The 16,199-nt window shown below is 43.3% G+C and overlaps 1 protein-coding gene across 2 annotated transcripts in view; it reads left to right on the top strand.

Annotated features, from left to right (window-relative positions):
- LOC132897184 (leucine-rich repeat-containing G-protein coupled receptor 6) overlaps positions 1–16,199 on the top strand; it is a 188,658-nt gene that overhangs the window by 121,593 nt on the left and 50,866 nt on the right. For both annotated transcript variants that reach the window (XM_060938605.1, XM_060938606.1), the window contains 3 exons: positions 548–619; positions 9,503–9,718; positions 12,265–12,336. In XM_060938605.1, coding sequence (XP_060794588.1) covers positions 548–619; positions 9,503–9,718; positions 12,265–12,336 — 360 coding nt within the window. The remainder of the gene's footprint in view (positions 1–547; positions 620–9,502; positions 9,719–12,264; positions 12,337–16,199) is intronic.

The following is a 16,199-nucleotide window of genomic DNA, read 5'->3' as shown; positions in this document are numbered from 1 at the left end:
AGGCTGGAAAAGGTTACAAAACCATCTCTAAAGAGTTTGGACTCCACCAATCCACAGTCAGACAGATTGTGTACAAATGGAGGAAATTCAAGATCATTGTTACCCTCCCCAGGAGTGGTCGACCAACAAAGATCACTCCAAGAGCAAGGCGTGTAATAGTCAGTGAGGTCATATGCAGGACTGATGAACAGTTACCGCAAACGTTTAGTTGCAGTTATTGCTGCACAAGGGGGTCACACCAGATACTGAAAGCAAAGGTTCACATACTTTTGCCACTCACAGATATGTAATATTGGATCATTTTCCTCAATAAATAAATGACCAAGTATAATATTTTTGTCTCATTTGTTTAACTGGGTTCTCTTTATCTACTTTTAGGACTTGTGTGAAAATCTGATGTTGTTTTAGGTCATATTTATGCAGAAATATAGAAAATTCTAAAGGGTTCACAAACTTTCAAGCACCACTATATATATATATATATATATATATATATATATATATATATATATATATATATATATATAAAACTTTGACTTTCTTTCAGGATGCTGCAGAACAACCAGCTGGAGAGACTGGAGAGTGAAGATCCATGGGAACTGCCTAATCTGCTTTCACTGTGAGTCTTCTTCATCATCACCGTTTATTCAGCACATTCAGCTGCACAAATGGTTCATTATCAAAATAGAGAAAATAATTGAAAAAAATACCATATAAAGGCCCGGTCACACAGCACTCCGCGTCTATATCACGTACAAAAAGATACAAAAATCTGGTGGACGTGGTCGTAAGTGGTAATTTTTGGTCAATTTTTGGCTTTGCCGTGCTTTGTACGGGGTATGGCCGTCGGCGGCTGTTTCACTGCTGCAGCACTGTCAAATCACGGGTAACCGCGGCTCAGCATCGTTGGAAGAGCGGCTTGCTGCGCATATAAAAGCGGTAGGATATGTTGAGCCTGTATCAGTTGGTTCTGTTGGTGCTGGAGCATTAAGATGAGGACATCACAGCGTTGAGGGTTCATGTTCACCCCTTGACATCTAGACTGCAAGTGCCGAGGTCTCAGAAAATTACGGTATTTACATGCCGCAAATCAGAAGTGATGCAGAAGTGATTAGACAGTGATCAATCGAATTTAGAACTTGTTTGAGACGTCGTTTAACGGGCTTAGACAGTGGTATGTACGCGGAAAAATCCATTTCTCAGTGATAAGCCGCTAAACACACGCTATATCCCGTGATACCAACGCGTAACACCCGTCCGATGACCGTGCTCTGCCCGTGATAGACCGCCAAACTTTCGCGTCTTACCACGTCTCCCCAAGTTTTAATAACGGCCGGGACACTGATTATCACGTGTTTTTCACGTGTGTTGCACGTCTTTACCACGTGTGCCGGCCGTGGTTGTCCGCGGTCTAAAGTTTTGAGCAGTCCAAAACTTTTTGCCGCGTCCGACGCCGTTCCGATTTTCCCCTGCGTCCTGTCACGTCTGTATATCGACTGTAACACGTCTTAAGTTCGACATCAACACGAACAACATCGTCTGCTTCACGGGAGAGCACTTTTTGACGGGTTTTGGCCGTGATAAAGCCGTAAAGCGCTGTGTGACCGGGCCTTAAGGGTGTTGTGTTTAGCTTGGAGTGATGATGTCATTACTGGCTTCGTCTCTAACGCAGTAAAGGTGGTGAGCATCTGTTGTTTATATTGCTGTTAAGGTAGTGATGTTGTTTATTATTTGCCGCAGTGGGGAGAATGTGTTTACACCCAGTAAAACAGGCGCTCACGCAGCCGCACTCCAGGGTCAAGCACAATCATCCATTAATAAAGCAGGAAGCAGCTCAACAGGCCGTCACATCACGCCTTTATTACAGAACATCGGCAGAAAGGAGACTCGAGCAAGTGACCTGCTTTAGGAAGACTGCTTAATGAGCAGTCCAGCTTGCTGTAAAGCGCTGTTTCTGAGTTTGTCGTTCAGGACCTTTACCATTCTGGGCCTTTACCGTTCAGGGCCTTTACCGTTCTGGGCCTTTACCGTTCTGGGCCTTTACCGTTCTGGGCCTTTACCATTCAGGGCCTTTACATTCTGGGCCTTTACCGTTCAGGGCCTTTACATTCTGGGCCTTTACCGTTCAGGGCCTTTACATTCTGGGCCTTTACATTCTGGGCCTTTACCGTTCAGGGCCTTTACCGTTCAGGGCCTTTACCGTTCTGGGCCTTTACCGTTCAGGGCCTTTACCATTCTGGGCCTTTACCGTTCAGGGCCTTTACCGTTCTGGGCCTTTACCGTTCTGGGCCTTTACCGTTCTGAGCCTTTACCGTTCAGGTTCAGTTTACATTTGTAAACTGTTATGATTTTGAGAGTTTTAGTGATATTATATTTGCACTTCTCTTTTTTTATCTGTTCATCACATATAGTGCTTTGCCAGCAGAGAAAACAGAACCATAGTCGATTTTGTTTCTTTTCCCCAGTTTTAAAGACTTTACAGAGACCCTGTAAGCTTTCATATGAACTACTCTTCATCAGGACACTAACGCACTCTGATGTTTAATTCAGTTGATTAGAAGTGATTTACATTACAAGCAGATCTTACTTTCAGACAAACTCTTGAAATGAGTGGCTGCTGCTTCTGCACTGTTCTTATAATCTGCTGAAATCTCAGAGATTTCTCAGAACATCCTGAACCTGAACACCGCTGCTGCACTGTTATACAGTGTTTAATGGGATCTCGTCTGGAAACAGGAAGCACACGCTGAACACCGTGCCATGAGTCACACACCTGTGTGTTGCACAGAGAAGTGCTAACTCAGCGAGGTGAATCCGACAGCACCGCTGAACCTGATACTCACCCAACACACCATTAGGGTAATGATAAGATGTGGTTGGGGGTAATTACTGGGCAAGGAGCTGACGTCCACTGGCGCCTGGTGCAGATGAGTGCAAACAGGTGCAGCCAAAAAGCTTCACATTTTATTTCATTACAGGATTATGGCACATTCTGAGCACTGTAAACACAGTGAATATGCAAAACTATCTAAATATTGGTTTATAACTCAAGCTGACTTTACTGTTATATTTCATTTTTGTATTTATTCTGTGCTTCTCTTGTGTAAATGTCTGTATCTTGGGCATTTTATAGATGAGATATTTAACAGTTATTCCACAAAATCGAGTCGTACATGAGCTGATAGCTATAATCCGTGTACGATGAGATTAAGTGGAATAACTGTTTTATTCTATCCACATTCACTGGATTTTGAGAAACAGAGCATTTTTATTTTTTGTAAATTCGATAAATAAAAACTTGATACAAAACGTCCAACAAAATCATTTCCACTTAGAATGTAAACAAACCGGCAAAATGACAGGAGCAATTTGTGGAAAATGCGATAATAATAATAATAATAATAATAATAATAATAATAATAATAATTCTTGAAAAATAAAAAAGACATGTTCTGACCATCAGATACTTTTATTCCGTATTTTGTTGTTTTTTTTTTTTTTTTGGGGGGGGGTTCTTCTTTAGGGTTTTTTGGCAGTTGGCAAACCAACTTAAAGGTGCATTACCGCCACCGACTGGGCTGGAGTGTGAACAGGAGATTCGGGGGGGGGGGGGGGTCTATATTCTTTTAGCTATTTCTGTTTCTTTTAAATACTTGAGAACAGTTTTGGGGTTTTGTTTTCGAGTAGAGTTTTTATTTCGTCCTTGGTTGGTTCAGCAACACGCTCCACCATTTTGTTTTTCTCTACTCACGGTATACGAACTGATATCCTAGTAGTAGAGTAGCCAATCAGAGCGCACGATTGCTCATATCCAGTGAAAGTGGATAGAATAAATTATATATTACATGACACATGAGTGTTTTACTGGGAAATACAGCACTCTTATTTTTGATCCGAGCTTCATCCGGGACGTGGAGAACCAAAACCGTGACATAAATCTCTGTCACTCGTGAGGAAATCAATGAATTGTTTTGATAAATTTGGGGACTTTTTGCTTGTGAATGTGTCGATATAATAAAAAGAAAAATCACACGTTGGCTTGAAGATATGAAGTTTATCTTCTTGTATTGAAAAACTCACATTTTTCATATGAAATACATCGCAGATCTGAGTGACATATTTAAATAATATTGTCTGGCTTTTTTCGTGGTCTATCAGATATATTCCATTCAGCGAGCATGATACTGAACGAGTCGAAGACGAGTAGCTGAATGGAATATATCTGATAGACCACGAAAAAAAGACAGACAATATTATTATTATTATTATTATTATTATTATTATTATTATTATTACGCATACACATTCCTTTCGGGTGTTCAACGCATCTTTCTCTTTCAAAATTCTCTCAAAATCTTCCGTATTTAACAAAGCAAACCTGGCGGCCATGCTTGTTTACAAATTGTCACAGTCACCCGCTAGCATGGAAGTTTTATGTCTCTGACATGTGACTTCATGTTGCCTTGACAACCATGCAATATCGTAAACCATATTCAATGCTCATTCTCCATTGGGTAGAGTGATGTAATACACGTAGGATAAGCAATATGCTAACAATATTGCATGCTATCAAACCAAATGAATGAAACCCGCTAGAAGGGAACAGAACACATGTTTTTATTCCATGGAAAAGTGTCCTGTATGTATAATAATTCCTGATATTTCACTCCGATGACATCACTTTTTAAAAAGGGGCACCGGAGAGTGTGTTCCAACTGTATAGGGGGATCACACTTCTCAGCCTCCCTGGGAAAGCCTATGTTGGGGTGCTGGAGAGGAGAGTCCAGTCAATAGTCGAAGCTTGGATTCAGGAGGAACAATGTGGTTTTTGTCCTGGTTGTGGAACACTGGACCAGCTCTATACCCTTGCAAGGGTACTGGAGGGTGCATGGGAGTTTGCCCAACCGGCCTACATGTGTTTTGTGGACCTGGAGAAGACTTACAATCGTGTCCCTTGTGGCGCCCTATGGGGGTGCTTCAGGAGTATGGGATTCAGACCCTGTATGACTGGAGCAGGAGTTTGGTTCGCATTGCCAGCAGTAAGTCAGACTCATTCCTGGTGCATGTTGGATTCCACCAGGGCTGCCCTTTGTCACCGGTTCTGTTCATAACTTTTATGGACAGAATTTCTAGGCTCAGCCAAGGGGCAGAGGGTGTCCAGTTTGGTGGCATCAGGATCACATCTCTGATTTTTGCGGATGATGTGATCCTGTTGGCTTCATCAATCTGTGACTTACAGCATGTGCTGGAATGGTTTTGCAGCCAAGTGCAAAGCGGCTGGGATGAGGATCAGCACCTCCAAGTCCGTGGCCATGGCGTTCAGCTGCAAAAGGGTGGTGTGCCTATTCCGGGTCGGGGGGAGTCGCTACCTAAAGTGGAGGAGTTTAAGTATCTCAGGGTTTTGTTCACGAGTGACGGTAAGGGGGAGCAGGAGTTGGACAGACGGATCGGGGCAGCGTCAGCAGTGATGCGGACACAAAACCGGTCTGTGGTGGTAAAGAGAGAGCTGAGCCAAAAGGCAAAGCTCTCAATTTACTGGTCCATCTACGTTCCCACTCTCACCTATGAGCTGTGGGTAGTGACTGAAAGAATGAGATCGCAGATACAAGTGGCAGAAATGAGTTTTCTCTGCAGGGTGGCTGGGCTCTCCCTTAGAGACAGGGTGAGAAGCTCGGTCATTCAGGAGAGACTTGGAGTAGAACCGCTGCTCCTCCACATCGAAAGGAGTCAGTTGAGGTGGTTCAGGCACCTTGTTAGGATGCCCCCTGGACACCTCCCAAGGGAGGTTCTCTGGGCATGCCCCACCGGGAGGAGACCCCGGGGCAGACCCAGGACATGCTGGAAGAGTTGGTGGAGGTGGCCAGGGAGAGGGAAGTCTGGGCTGCTCTGCTTAGGCTGCTACCCCCGCAACCCAGATCCAGATAAGCGGTTAGAAAATGGATGGATGGATGGACGTTACTCCCAGTGTTTTTCCCACTGACTAGACATGCATTGGCAAAATGGTGAACCGGTTCAAAATTAAAATTCTTTTGATTAGCTTGTGTTTGTTTGTTTTTTGATTGTTTTTTTTTGTGGCTGTGTCCAAATAATATAAAGAACATTACATGGTGGTGTGATGATATGAAGTTTATCTTTTCATGTTGAAAATACTTTGATTTATTCACTTCATTCACTTGTGAATATGTTCACCACTCGAAGATAAATTTCATATCTTTATGCAACCATGTAATATCCTCTCTATATACTATGCCATCATATGACGCATCATAATCCACACACTGGGTCTCAATTTTATTTTCATTGACCATTTATGGAAAACTAATACATCATCTTCTTTAGCAGAGTCTTAGTTTCCATAATAAGATATTTAACATCTATTACACCCAGTGTTGTTGGATTCTTGATTCAGATTGGATTCTAACAGGGATTGTATTAATGAGCTCGTTCGAATAATTACTTTTTCTATAGTAATGACGAAAAACAGGGACTTATCAGTCAATGTCAATTCTAAGTTTAATATTTGTAATTGTTGATCATTGATAGAACTGAAGTTTTTTTGTGAGATGTTTTCTTATCATTTATGGAATGAGTCTCCAGTGTCAGTGCTTTGGAACAGTCAATCATAAATCTTCAACTTTAGGTCAGAAAACATAAAATAAGTGCAACAGGAAGTAACTCCACAACATTAAATATAACTATAAACAGATAAAAAGTATGATGTATCATTTTTTTATGAAATTATCTGAAGTATAAAAGGAATAAAACTCTTCAAGACATGCTGTTTTAGGAAAATAACCTACTTTGGGTTACTAACAGTAACTCAGCTTCATCACACCAAACTACTGTTGATTATTTTCCTATAAAAGCACAACATGGAGACTTTTAATCTTTACAACATACAGCAGTAATATTATTTAATAGTGCCCACTTGTCTCAGCCAATCAGAACACACCAAACTGCACTGTTATTTATTAAGGATGATGAAATGATACTGTACAGTATCTGATGACTGTTGAAATGAAAGCAGTTCTCAGGAGTCCACTCGGACTTTTAGCCTTGACTGTAATAAAGCTAGAGCAGGAAAGCGGGATGGGGGATGAGGAATGAATGAGTGTGAAAGGTCAGTGGAGGAGAAGAATGTGGAGGAAGTGCTCGCGGCTGACTTCGCTGTCATACATCACAACTCACCCCCAGAATCCGGAGGGCAAAATTCATTAGATCAAAGGCTTAAAGTGTCGACACGGGGAGGACATCCATCTCTACTGAGGACATGGGCAGGCCACAGACAAGCAGCAAGGAGCAGGAGGGAGGAGGAGAGAGAGGAGAAAATAAGAAAGAGGAGGAGGAGGAGGAGGAGGTGAGAAAAGAAAAGAATAAAGAGAAACATGGACATGTGGAGGGAATTCAAGTAAAAAGTTTGATCAATAAAAGAAAAGGTGAAAAGAACAGAAAAAGGGAACATAAGAAAGAAAAACAGAAATAAACGAAACTGTAGGACTGTAGAAGAAAAAGAGGAGAAAAACAAGCAAACAAAAAGAGAATAGAAAAAGAACACACAAGAAGCACAGTGAGAAGGTTCTGAGTTATGGGCGGCGCGGTGGTGTAGTGGTTAGCACTGTTGCCTCACAGCAAGAAGGTTCCGGGTTCGAACCTCACGGCTGACAGGGGCCTTTCTGTGTGGAGTTTGCATGTTCTCCCCGTGTCCGCGTGGGTTTCCTCCGGGTGCTCCGGTTTCCCCCACAGTTTAAAGACATGCAGATTCGGTACAATGGGGCCACTGTAATTAGCGCAAGCTGTTGTGGTTTCCCATGCCATGATGTACGTACATATATATAGATCTTCCTATGGCTAAATAAATTAAATTAAAGTTCGAACCCCACGGCTGATTGGAGCCTTTCTGCGTGGAGTTTGTGTGTTCTCCTCATGTTTGTGTGGGTTTCCTCCTGGTGCTCCGGTTTCCTCCCACAGTCCAAAGACATGTGGATTAGTTTAACTGGCTACTGTAAATTGCCCAGAGGTGTGAATGTGAGTGTGAACGGCTGTCTGTCTCTCTGTGTTGGCCCTGTGATAGACTGGGGACTCGTCCAGGGTGTAACCCGTCTCTCGCCCAAGGTCAGCTGGGATTTTTCTCTAGCTTCTCTGCAATGGATAAGCGGTATAGAAAAAAGAAAAAAAAAAGAAACACACACACACACGTGAGCAATGAACGCACACACATACCCAGAGCAGTGGGCAGCCATGCTAACAGCGCCCAGGGAGCAGTTGGGTGTTCGGTGCCTCGCTCAAGGGCACCTCAGACCAAGGCCGTCCCATATTAACCTAACCTGCATGTCTTTGGACTGTGGGGGAAACCGGAGCACCCGGAGGAAACCCACGCGGACACGGGGAGAACATGCAAACTCCGCACAGAAAGGCCCTCGCCGGCCGCTGCGTTCGAACCCAGAACCTTCTTGCTGTGAGGCGACCGTGCTAACCACTACACCACCATGCCGCCCAGAAAATAAAAAGAAAGTAAAAGAGAAGAAGGTAGAAAAGAAGACGAGAGCAGGGAGAAGAAAGGATGAGAGGAGAACAGAAAAGGTGAAAAGAAGGACAGAGCATATAGAGAAGAAAATGGTAGCAAAGAGGAACTGAAGTACAGTGATCAGTTTTGAATGACGATTTCTTTCAGAACTCCTTCATGATATTGAGCTCATTACGGCTGATTACACGCTTTTCCCAGCATCCTCCGAGTGTCTCCTTTAATTCCTCACTTTCACAATTCCACAAAGGTGGAGAAAACCAAAGTGTGTTAAAAGTTTTCTATTAAACAAGCCCAAGCTTGAGCAGCTAATTAAAACACATGCACACACACACGCGCGCACACACACACACACACACACACACACACACACACACACACACACACACACAAATCAACTGGAGATGTTCATCAAACCAGACGCTGAGAAACTCAAGGAAAGGTAGCAGTGAGGCAAAGCAGTCAGGGTTACAGTAACTGGGTCAACTGTGCGATTGACAGAAGTCAGTTAGCCGTGACAGAGTGTGTGGTAGTGTGTGTGGTAGTGTGTGTGGTAGTGTGTGTGTTTTCCCTCATGAGGGAGTGGTGGCTTCAAAGGAATTTTATATGTGGACAATAGGAAATTGTTCATGTGTCCTGTGATTAGAAAACAGCCCGAGTCTCCGGGCCACAGTTTACTTTCAAAGAGCTTTTATGAGGCAGAAATAACGCAACGTGAACATTACTTGTGCACTAAACCCCAGAGTGATTCATTGAACAAACATCCAGAGAAAAAAAAAATTACCCATGCTAATTTCTGCTTTATAATCTGGAAATATTAATGACTTGTTTATTGTAAACACAAATATTTAATTGATTTACTTGTACTTAACAAAGTTATAGCAAGTTAACACCAACATGAGTGAGAACAACAAAGCGTGATGTGTGTGTGTGTGTGTGTGTTAATCAGTCAGTTTAAAACTGTGTCTGTTTCTGTTTCAGACGTCTGGACGCTAACCTCATCACAGACGTTCCCGCTCAGACGTTTTCAGGCATGCGGTCTTTGCGCCACCTGTGGCTGGATGATAATGCTCTAACCGACATCCCAGTGAGCGCGCTCAGTGACCTTTCAACCCTGCAGGCCATGACCCTCGCCCTCAACCGCATCACACACATCCCTGACTACGCCTTCAGGAACCTGTCCAACCTTGTTGTGCTGTATGTACCGTAAACACTTCCTTTATACTTCCTACTTGTGTGGCTGATTGATGCATTATTTTTCAGTCCAAAGGTTTGGATAAATTTTGTAGCTGTTTCTGTTGAATAAAAATTAATTAAAAATAAATCTACCATTAATATTCAGAGTTAAATATAAATAGAAATGTGATTTGGTCATTGTGACTAATTTTATGAGTCATTATTCCACTTCCACCTCATGTATCTTTTGGCATGGGTCAATTTGGTCACTTATATCTCAATGTATGGTTTAGCCTGAGTCATTTTCGTCACTCCCATGTCACTTGGTGTTTCCGGTCATTTATATCCTTTCTACTCTATCATTTGGCTGAACTTATTCTTATCACTTCGTCCTTGACCTCAGTCATTTTTGTCCCTTCTTCCTCATTTATCATCTAGCCCAGGTCATTCTTGTTGCACCATCCTTATTTATTGTTTGCCTTTATTGGTTCATTTTTGTTTCTTCTGCATCACATATTATTGGGGGTCATTTTTGTTACTTCCATCTTGATTACGATCTGGACTTAGTCATTCTCGTTACCCCCTCCTTGTTTTTTGCTTGGTTTGGTCATTTTTGTCTCTTTTGCCTCATTTTTCATTTAGCCTAGGTCATTTTTGGTCACTTCTATCTTATGTATTGTCTGGTGTGAGTAATTTTTGGTACATCATCCTCATTTATAGTTTGACTGGGTTTTTTTTGTCACGTCTGCATCATGTATTGTTTAATCTTTTTTTTCATACATGTGACTTATTTACCATCTGGCTGGGCCATTCTTGTCATTCATTGTTTATTGTTTGGATTGAATAATTTTTGTCTCTTCTGTCTCATTTTTTATTTAGCCTGGGTCATTCTTGGTGCTTAAACATTATGTATTGTTTGGCAAGAGTCATTTTTGTTACATCATCTTCATTTATTGTTTCACTAGCTTCATTTTTGTCATTTCTGCATCATGCATTGTTTGGCATAAATTTTTTCCCTCCATCTTGTTTACTATTTGGCCGGGATCATTATTTTTAGTTCCTCTTTGTTTATGCCGGATCGAGGGAATTTCTGTCTCTTCTGGTCTCATTTATCATTTAACCCAGGTCATTTTTGGCACTTCTACCTTATGTATCGTTTGCATGAGTCATTTTTGTTACATCATCCTCATGTATTGTTTGACTTGGTTCACTTTTTTTACTTCTGCATCATATATTGTTTTGTCTTTATTTTCCCTTCTTACATTCAACTTGTTTACCATCTGGCTGGTCCATTCTTGTCACCTCTTCATTGTTTATTGCTTGGTTTGGATCATTTTTGTCTCTTCTGTTTCATTTTTCATTTAGCCTGGGTCATTCTTGGTGCTTCCACCTTATGTATTGTCTGGCAAGAATCATTTTTGTGACATCATCTTCATTTATTGTTTCACCAGCTTTTTTTTTTTTACGTTTGCATCATGTATCGTTTGTGGTAAATGTTCCTACAAATGATTTACAACCACGGTGGTGTAGTGGTTAGCACTCTCACCTCACAGCAAGAAGGTCCTGGGTTCGAGCCCCGTGGCCGGCGAGGGCCTTTCTGTGTGGAGTTTGCATGTTCTCCCCGTGTCCGCGTGGGTTTCCTCCGGGTGCTCCGGTTTCCCCCACAGTCCAAAGACATGCAGGTTAGGTTAACTGGTGACTCTAAATTGAGCGTAGGTGTGAATGTGAGTGTGAATGGTTGTCTGTGTCTATGTGTCAGCCCTGTGATGACCTGGCGACTTGTCCAGGGTGAACCCAGCCTTTCGCCCGTAGTCAGCTGGGATAGGATCCAGCTCGCCTGCGACCCTGTAGAACAGGATAAAGCGGCTACAGATAATGGATGGATGGATTTACAGTCATTCTTGTCACTTCCTCCTTGTTTATTGCTTGGCCTGGGTCATTTTTGTTTCTTTGGCCTCGTTTATTGTTTGGTCTGGGTCACGTTTGATCACTTCCACCTCATATATTGATAATTTTTTCAATCCTGAGTCTCAAGGCTAAAACATGAGACAGTTAGAGATTGTGTTAAACGATGAATAAAACATAATATTAAAATAATACACAATGGTCGTGGGTCCATTATATTATAGGTATTTAGCAGACATGCTTATACAGAGCAACATACAACATACCCAGAGCAGCCTGGGGAGCAGGTGGGGGTTCGGTGCCTCACTCAATGGTACTTCAGCCATGCCTGTTGATCCAGGGAATCAAACCAGCAACCTTTTGGCTCCAAAGCTGCTTCTCTAACCATTAAGCCATGGCTTCCCCACCTTCAGCGAGAGGAACTACACAGTGTTGTAGTACATTTACATGACTTATAGCTGAAGGAACGAACACGTACCTGTACAGTACCACAGCATGACATACAAAAAGTTCTTGGTTGTTGATTCAGACTTTTGAACCTGATTTTATCTCAGCCTATTCTGCGGTTTCTGTTTATATAAGACATGATTGCTCTCTAATGATTATAATCTCTGAGGACTTTTGATGCTTTCTTCACTTTTAATGACTGCTTTTGTGTTCAGGCATCTTCATAACAACCTAATCCAAACTCTGGGAGAGAAGTGCTTCGAGGGCCTGCGCAGTCTCGAGACTCTGTAAGTGCAATCGTTGTGCTTTTTTTTTTAAACAAATGATTAAAGGCAACATAAAAAGCCATTTCCTGTTGGTTTTTTTAAGCATCAGGCCCTGTAATTTCAGTGACTGAAGGCTCAGCATGGCGCCAGGTTCGATGAGATGATGGGAAATTAATACAGAAATAACCTGATTTGATTTACTCATGGCAATTCAGTTTCGTATTAGACGCAAACAATAGAGCTTTTATATCGCAATCCTGCAGCTACTGATGTGTACACAGAGTATATTCTTCAAAAATGCTCTTACCTATCATTAAAATAAAGGAGGTTAAGGTTGAGTTGTGTTCTCCTCTGCGACCCCTACATGGGAACCTTTGATCGGTCACAGTGAACAGATTTGGAGGGAAGGTTGCCAAGATAGTGAATCACTCCCTGATTAGGACACAATCCCTGAAGTAACAAAACACTACAATCCAGACAAGAACATATTTGTAGGTTTTGTCCTAAATGCTGCAGGTCATGTCAGGTTAGTTTAGTTTTCAACTTCAGACGTGGTGATTGATTATTTTCACTTCGACTCACACCCAGTCTCTTTGCTCTTTCCTCTCTCTCTCCATCACTTCAATCGTGATCAGTAACACTTTCATACTGTTTAGCTTTTGAAAGCTTTTGGAAATTTTGTAAAATGTATCTTATTTCAAAGATTCAGCTCTTTGAAAGAGCAGTGTTTCCTTAAGGAAGTGTGCATGTAGTTTCCAAATTGCAGTGCCAAAAATCCACATGTTCTTCTCGTCACTGCACTGAATTGGAGATCAGAATAAAATATTTTATTATTTAAAAAAAAAGGTCCCATGAGAAACACTATGAAACTTCATGAGAGATTTTGAAAGGGGCTGTGAATTCCAGGCCAACATATAATTCTCTAATGTAACACATAACTAGGCTTTAAAGTGTTCAGCACATGTTCAAGTCATGGTGGTCTCCAGCACACTCAGAACTTTTACACCTGCTATTTTAACAGCCTGCTGAAGTGCTAAAAATGGCGTTTTATGATTTACGAGAAACAACGAGTCCTGAGAGTCACACATTCACACATCACTTCATTTGAAATTGGTCGCAGCACCGCATCAAGAATGGCTACGTTTCTGATCCTGAGCAGGGGAGCCAGGTCTCTGCAACATTTCCAGCTACATCTCAAATATGAAAAACTAACCCAGAATGTTCTGCCATTTGGGAAAAAAAACCCACAAGGAGCTGTATTTTTCTTGTTTATGTCTTGGCATGGGAAACGCGGTTTCTGTAACGTACACGCATTCTTGATCTGTAGTACACCTTTCCCCTGTTATCCTATTTTTGATTCCAATTTTAAATTAAAGCCGCTAGCGGCCTTGACGGGCCCTCGCATGTGTGGTTCCACAACCCAGGACATTCCGTCACCCAACAAAACAGTCTACATGTCATATATTCATCAAATGTTCAAAGGTGATGTGCATGTGGCAAATGTCATGACTGCTTGACGGATGAGAGATAGACAAAGACTGTGTGTGTGTGTGTGTGTGTGTGTGTGTGTGTGTGTTTCTGTGGTGTGAAAATGTATATTTATATAATGTACAAAACTATACATGTGTCTCCTCCTTATCTCTATCTCACGCTGTAATCTTAAGTCATCTTAGCTTTCCTTTGTCTGCAGCGTGTCTGTGTGTGTACATGCAGAGTTTTCATATGTCTGCAACAAAATGCACAATGATGGCAGGTCACTAATATATAGATTTAGGCACTGCCTAAAAGTGGAGCTCCCATCTGTTTCTGGGTTGTAGAATTTTCTTATAGCCAGTCCCTTTTGTTTTATTTCTTTACTGGCTAGCACTGGCCACTAGGCGGTGTGTGTGACTGGTAATTACTAACACTGGCCACTAGGCGGTGTGTGTGACTGGTAATTACTAACACTGGCCACTAGGCGGTGTGTGTGACTGGTAATTACTAACACTGGCCACTAGGCGGTGTGTGTGACTGGTAATTACTAACACTGGCCACTAGGCGGTGTGTATGACTGGTAATTACTAACATTGGCCACTAGGCGGTGTGTATGACTGGTAATTACTAACACTGGCCACTAGGCGTAGTGTTGCCAGATATTGCTGACGTTTTCCATCCCAAAATATGTTCAAAACCTGCCAAAATGGACTTAAAACCACCCAATGTGGCAACACTGACTAGGCGGTGTGTGTGACTGGTAATTACTAACACTGGCCACTAGGCAGTGTGTGTGTGACTGGTAATTACTAACACTGGCCACTAGGCGGTGTGTATGACTGGTAATTACTAACACTGGCCACTAGGCGGTGTGTATGACTGGTAATTACTAACACTGGCCACTAGGCGGTGTGTGTGTGTGACTGGTAATTACTAACACTGGCCACTAGGCGGTGTGTATGACTGGTAATTACTAACACTGGCCACTAGGCGGTGTGTATGACTGGTAATTACTAACACTGGCCACTAGGCGGTGTGTCTCATCTCATCTCATTATCTCTAGCCGCTTTATCCTTCTACAGGGTCGCAGGCAAGCTGGATCCTATCCCAGCTGACTACGGGCGAAAGGCGGGGTACACCCTGGACAAGTCGCCAGGTCATCACAGGGCTGACACATAGACACAGACAACCATTCACACTCACATTCACACCTACGGTCAATTTAGAGTCACCAGTTAACCTAACCTGCATGTCTTTGGACTGTGGGGGAAACCGGAGCACCCGGAGGAAACCCACGCGGACACAGGGAGAACATGCAAACTCCGCACAGAAAGGCCCTCGCCGGCCACGGGGCTCGAACCCAGACCTTCCTGCTGTGAGGCGACAGCGCTAACCACTACACCACCGTGCCGCCCTAGGCGGTGTGTATGACTGGTAATTACTAACACTGGCCACTAGGCGGTGTGTGTGACTGGTAATTACTAACACTGACCACTAGGCGGTGTGTCACCTCATCTCTAGCCGCTTTATCCTTCTACAGGGTCGCAGGCAAGCTGGAGCCTATCCCAGCTGACTACGGGCGAAAGGCGGGGTTCACCCTGGACAAGTCACCAGGTCATCACAGGGCTGACACATAGACACAGACAACCATTCACACTCACATTCACACCTACGGTCAATTTAGAGTCACCAGTTAACCTAACCTGCATGTCTTTGGACTGTGGGGGAAACCGGAGCACCCGGAGGAAACCCACGCGGACACGGGGAGAACATGCAAACTCCGCACAGAAAGGCCCTCGCCGGCCCCGGGGCTCGAACCCAGGACCTTCTTGCTGTGAGGCGACAGCGCTAACCACTACACCACCGTGCCGCCCTTAGGCTATGTGTGTGACTGGTAATTACTAACACTGGCCACTAGGCGGTGTGTGTGACTGGTAATTACTAACACTGACCACTAGGCGGTGTGTCACCTCATCTCTAGCCGCTTTATCCTTCTACAGGGTCGCAGGCAAGCTGGAGCCTATCCCAGCTGACTACGGACGAAAGGCGGGGTACACCCTGGACAAGTCGCCAGGTCATCACAGGGCTGACACATAGACACAGACAACCATTCACACTCACATTCACACCTACGCTCAATTTAGAGTCACCAGTTAACCTAACCTGCATGTCTTTGGACTGTGGGGGAAACCGGAGCACCCGGAGGAAACCCACGCGGACACGGGGAGAACATGCAAACTCCGCACAGAAAGGCCCTCGCCGGCCCCGGGGCTCGAACCCAGGACCTTCTTGCTGTGAGGCGACAGCGCTAACCACTACACCACCGTGCCGCCCTTAGGCTATGTGTGTGACTGGTAATTACTAACACTGGCCACTAGGCGGTGTGTGTGACTGGTAATTACTAGCACTGG

Source organism: Neoarius graeffei, chromosome 13, assembly GCF_027579695.1.
Source record: "Neoarius graeffei isolate fNeoGra1 chromosome 13, fNeoGra1.pri, whole genome shotgun sequence".
Classification (NCBI taxonomy): Eukaryota; Metazoa; Chordata; class Actinopteri; order Siluriformes; family Ariidae; genus Neoarius; species Neoarius graeffei.
This window is presented reverse-complemented; position numbering and strand designations above follow the sequence as displayed.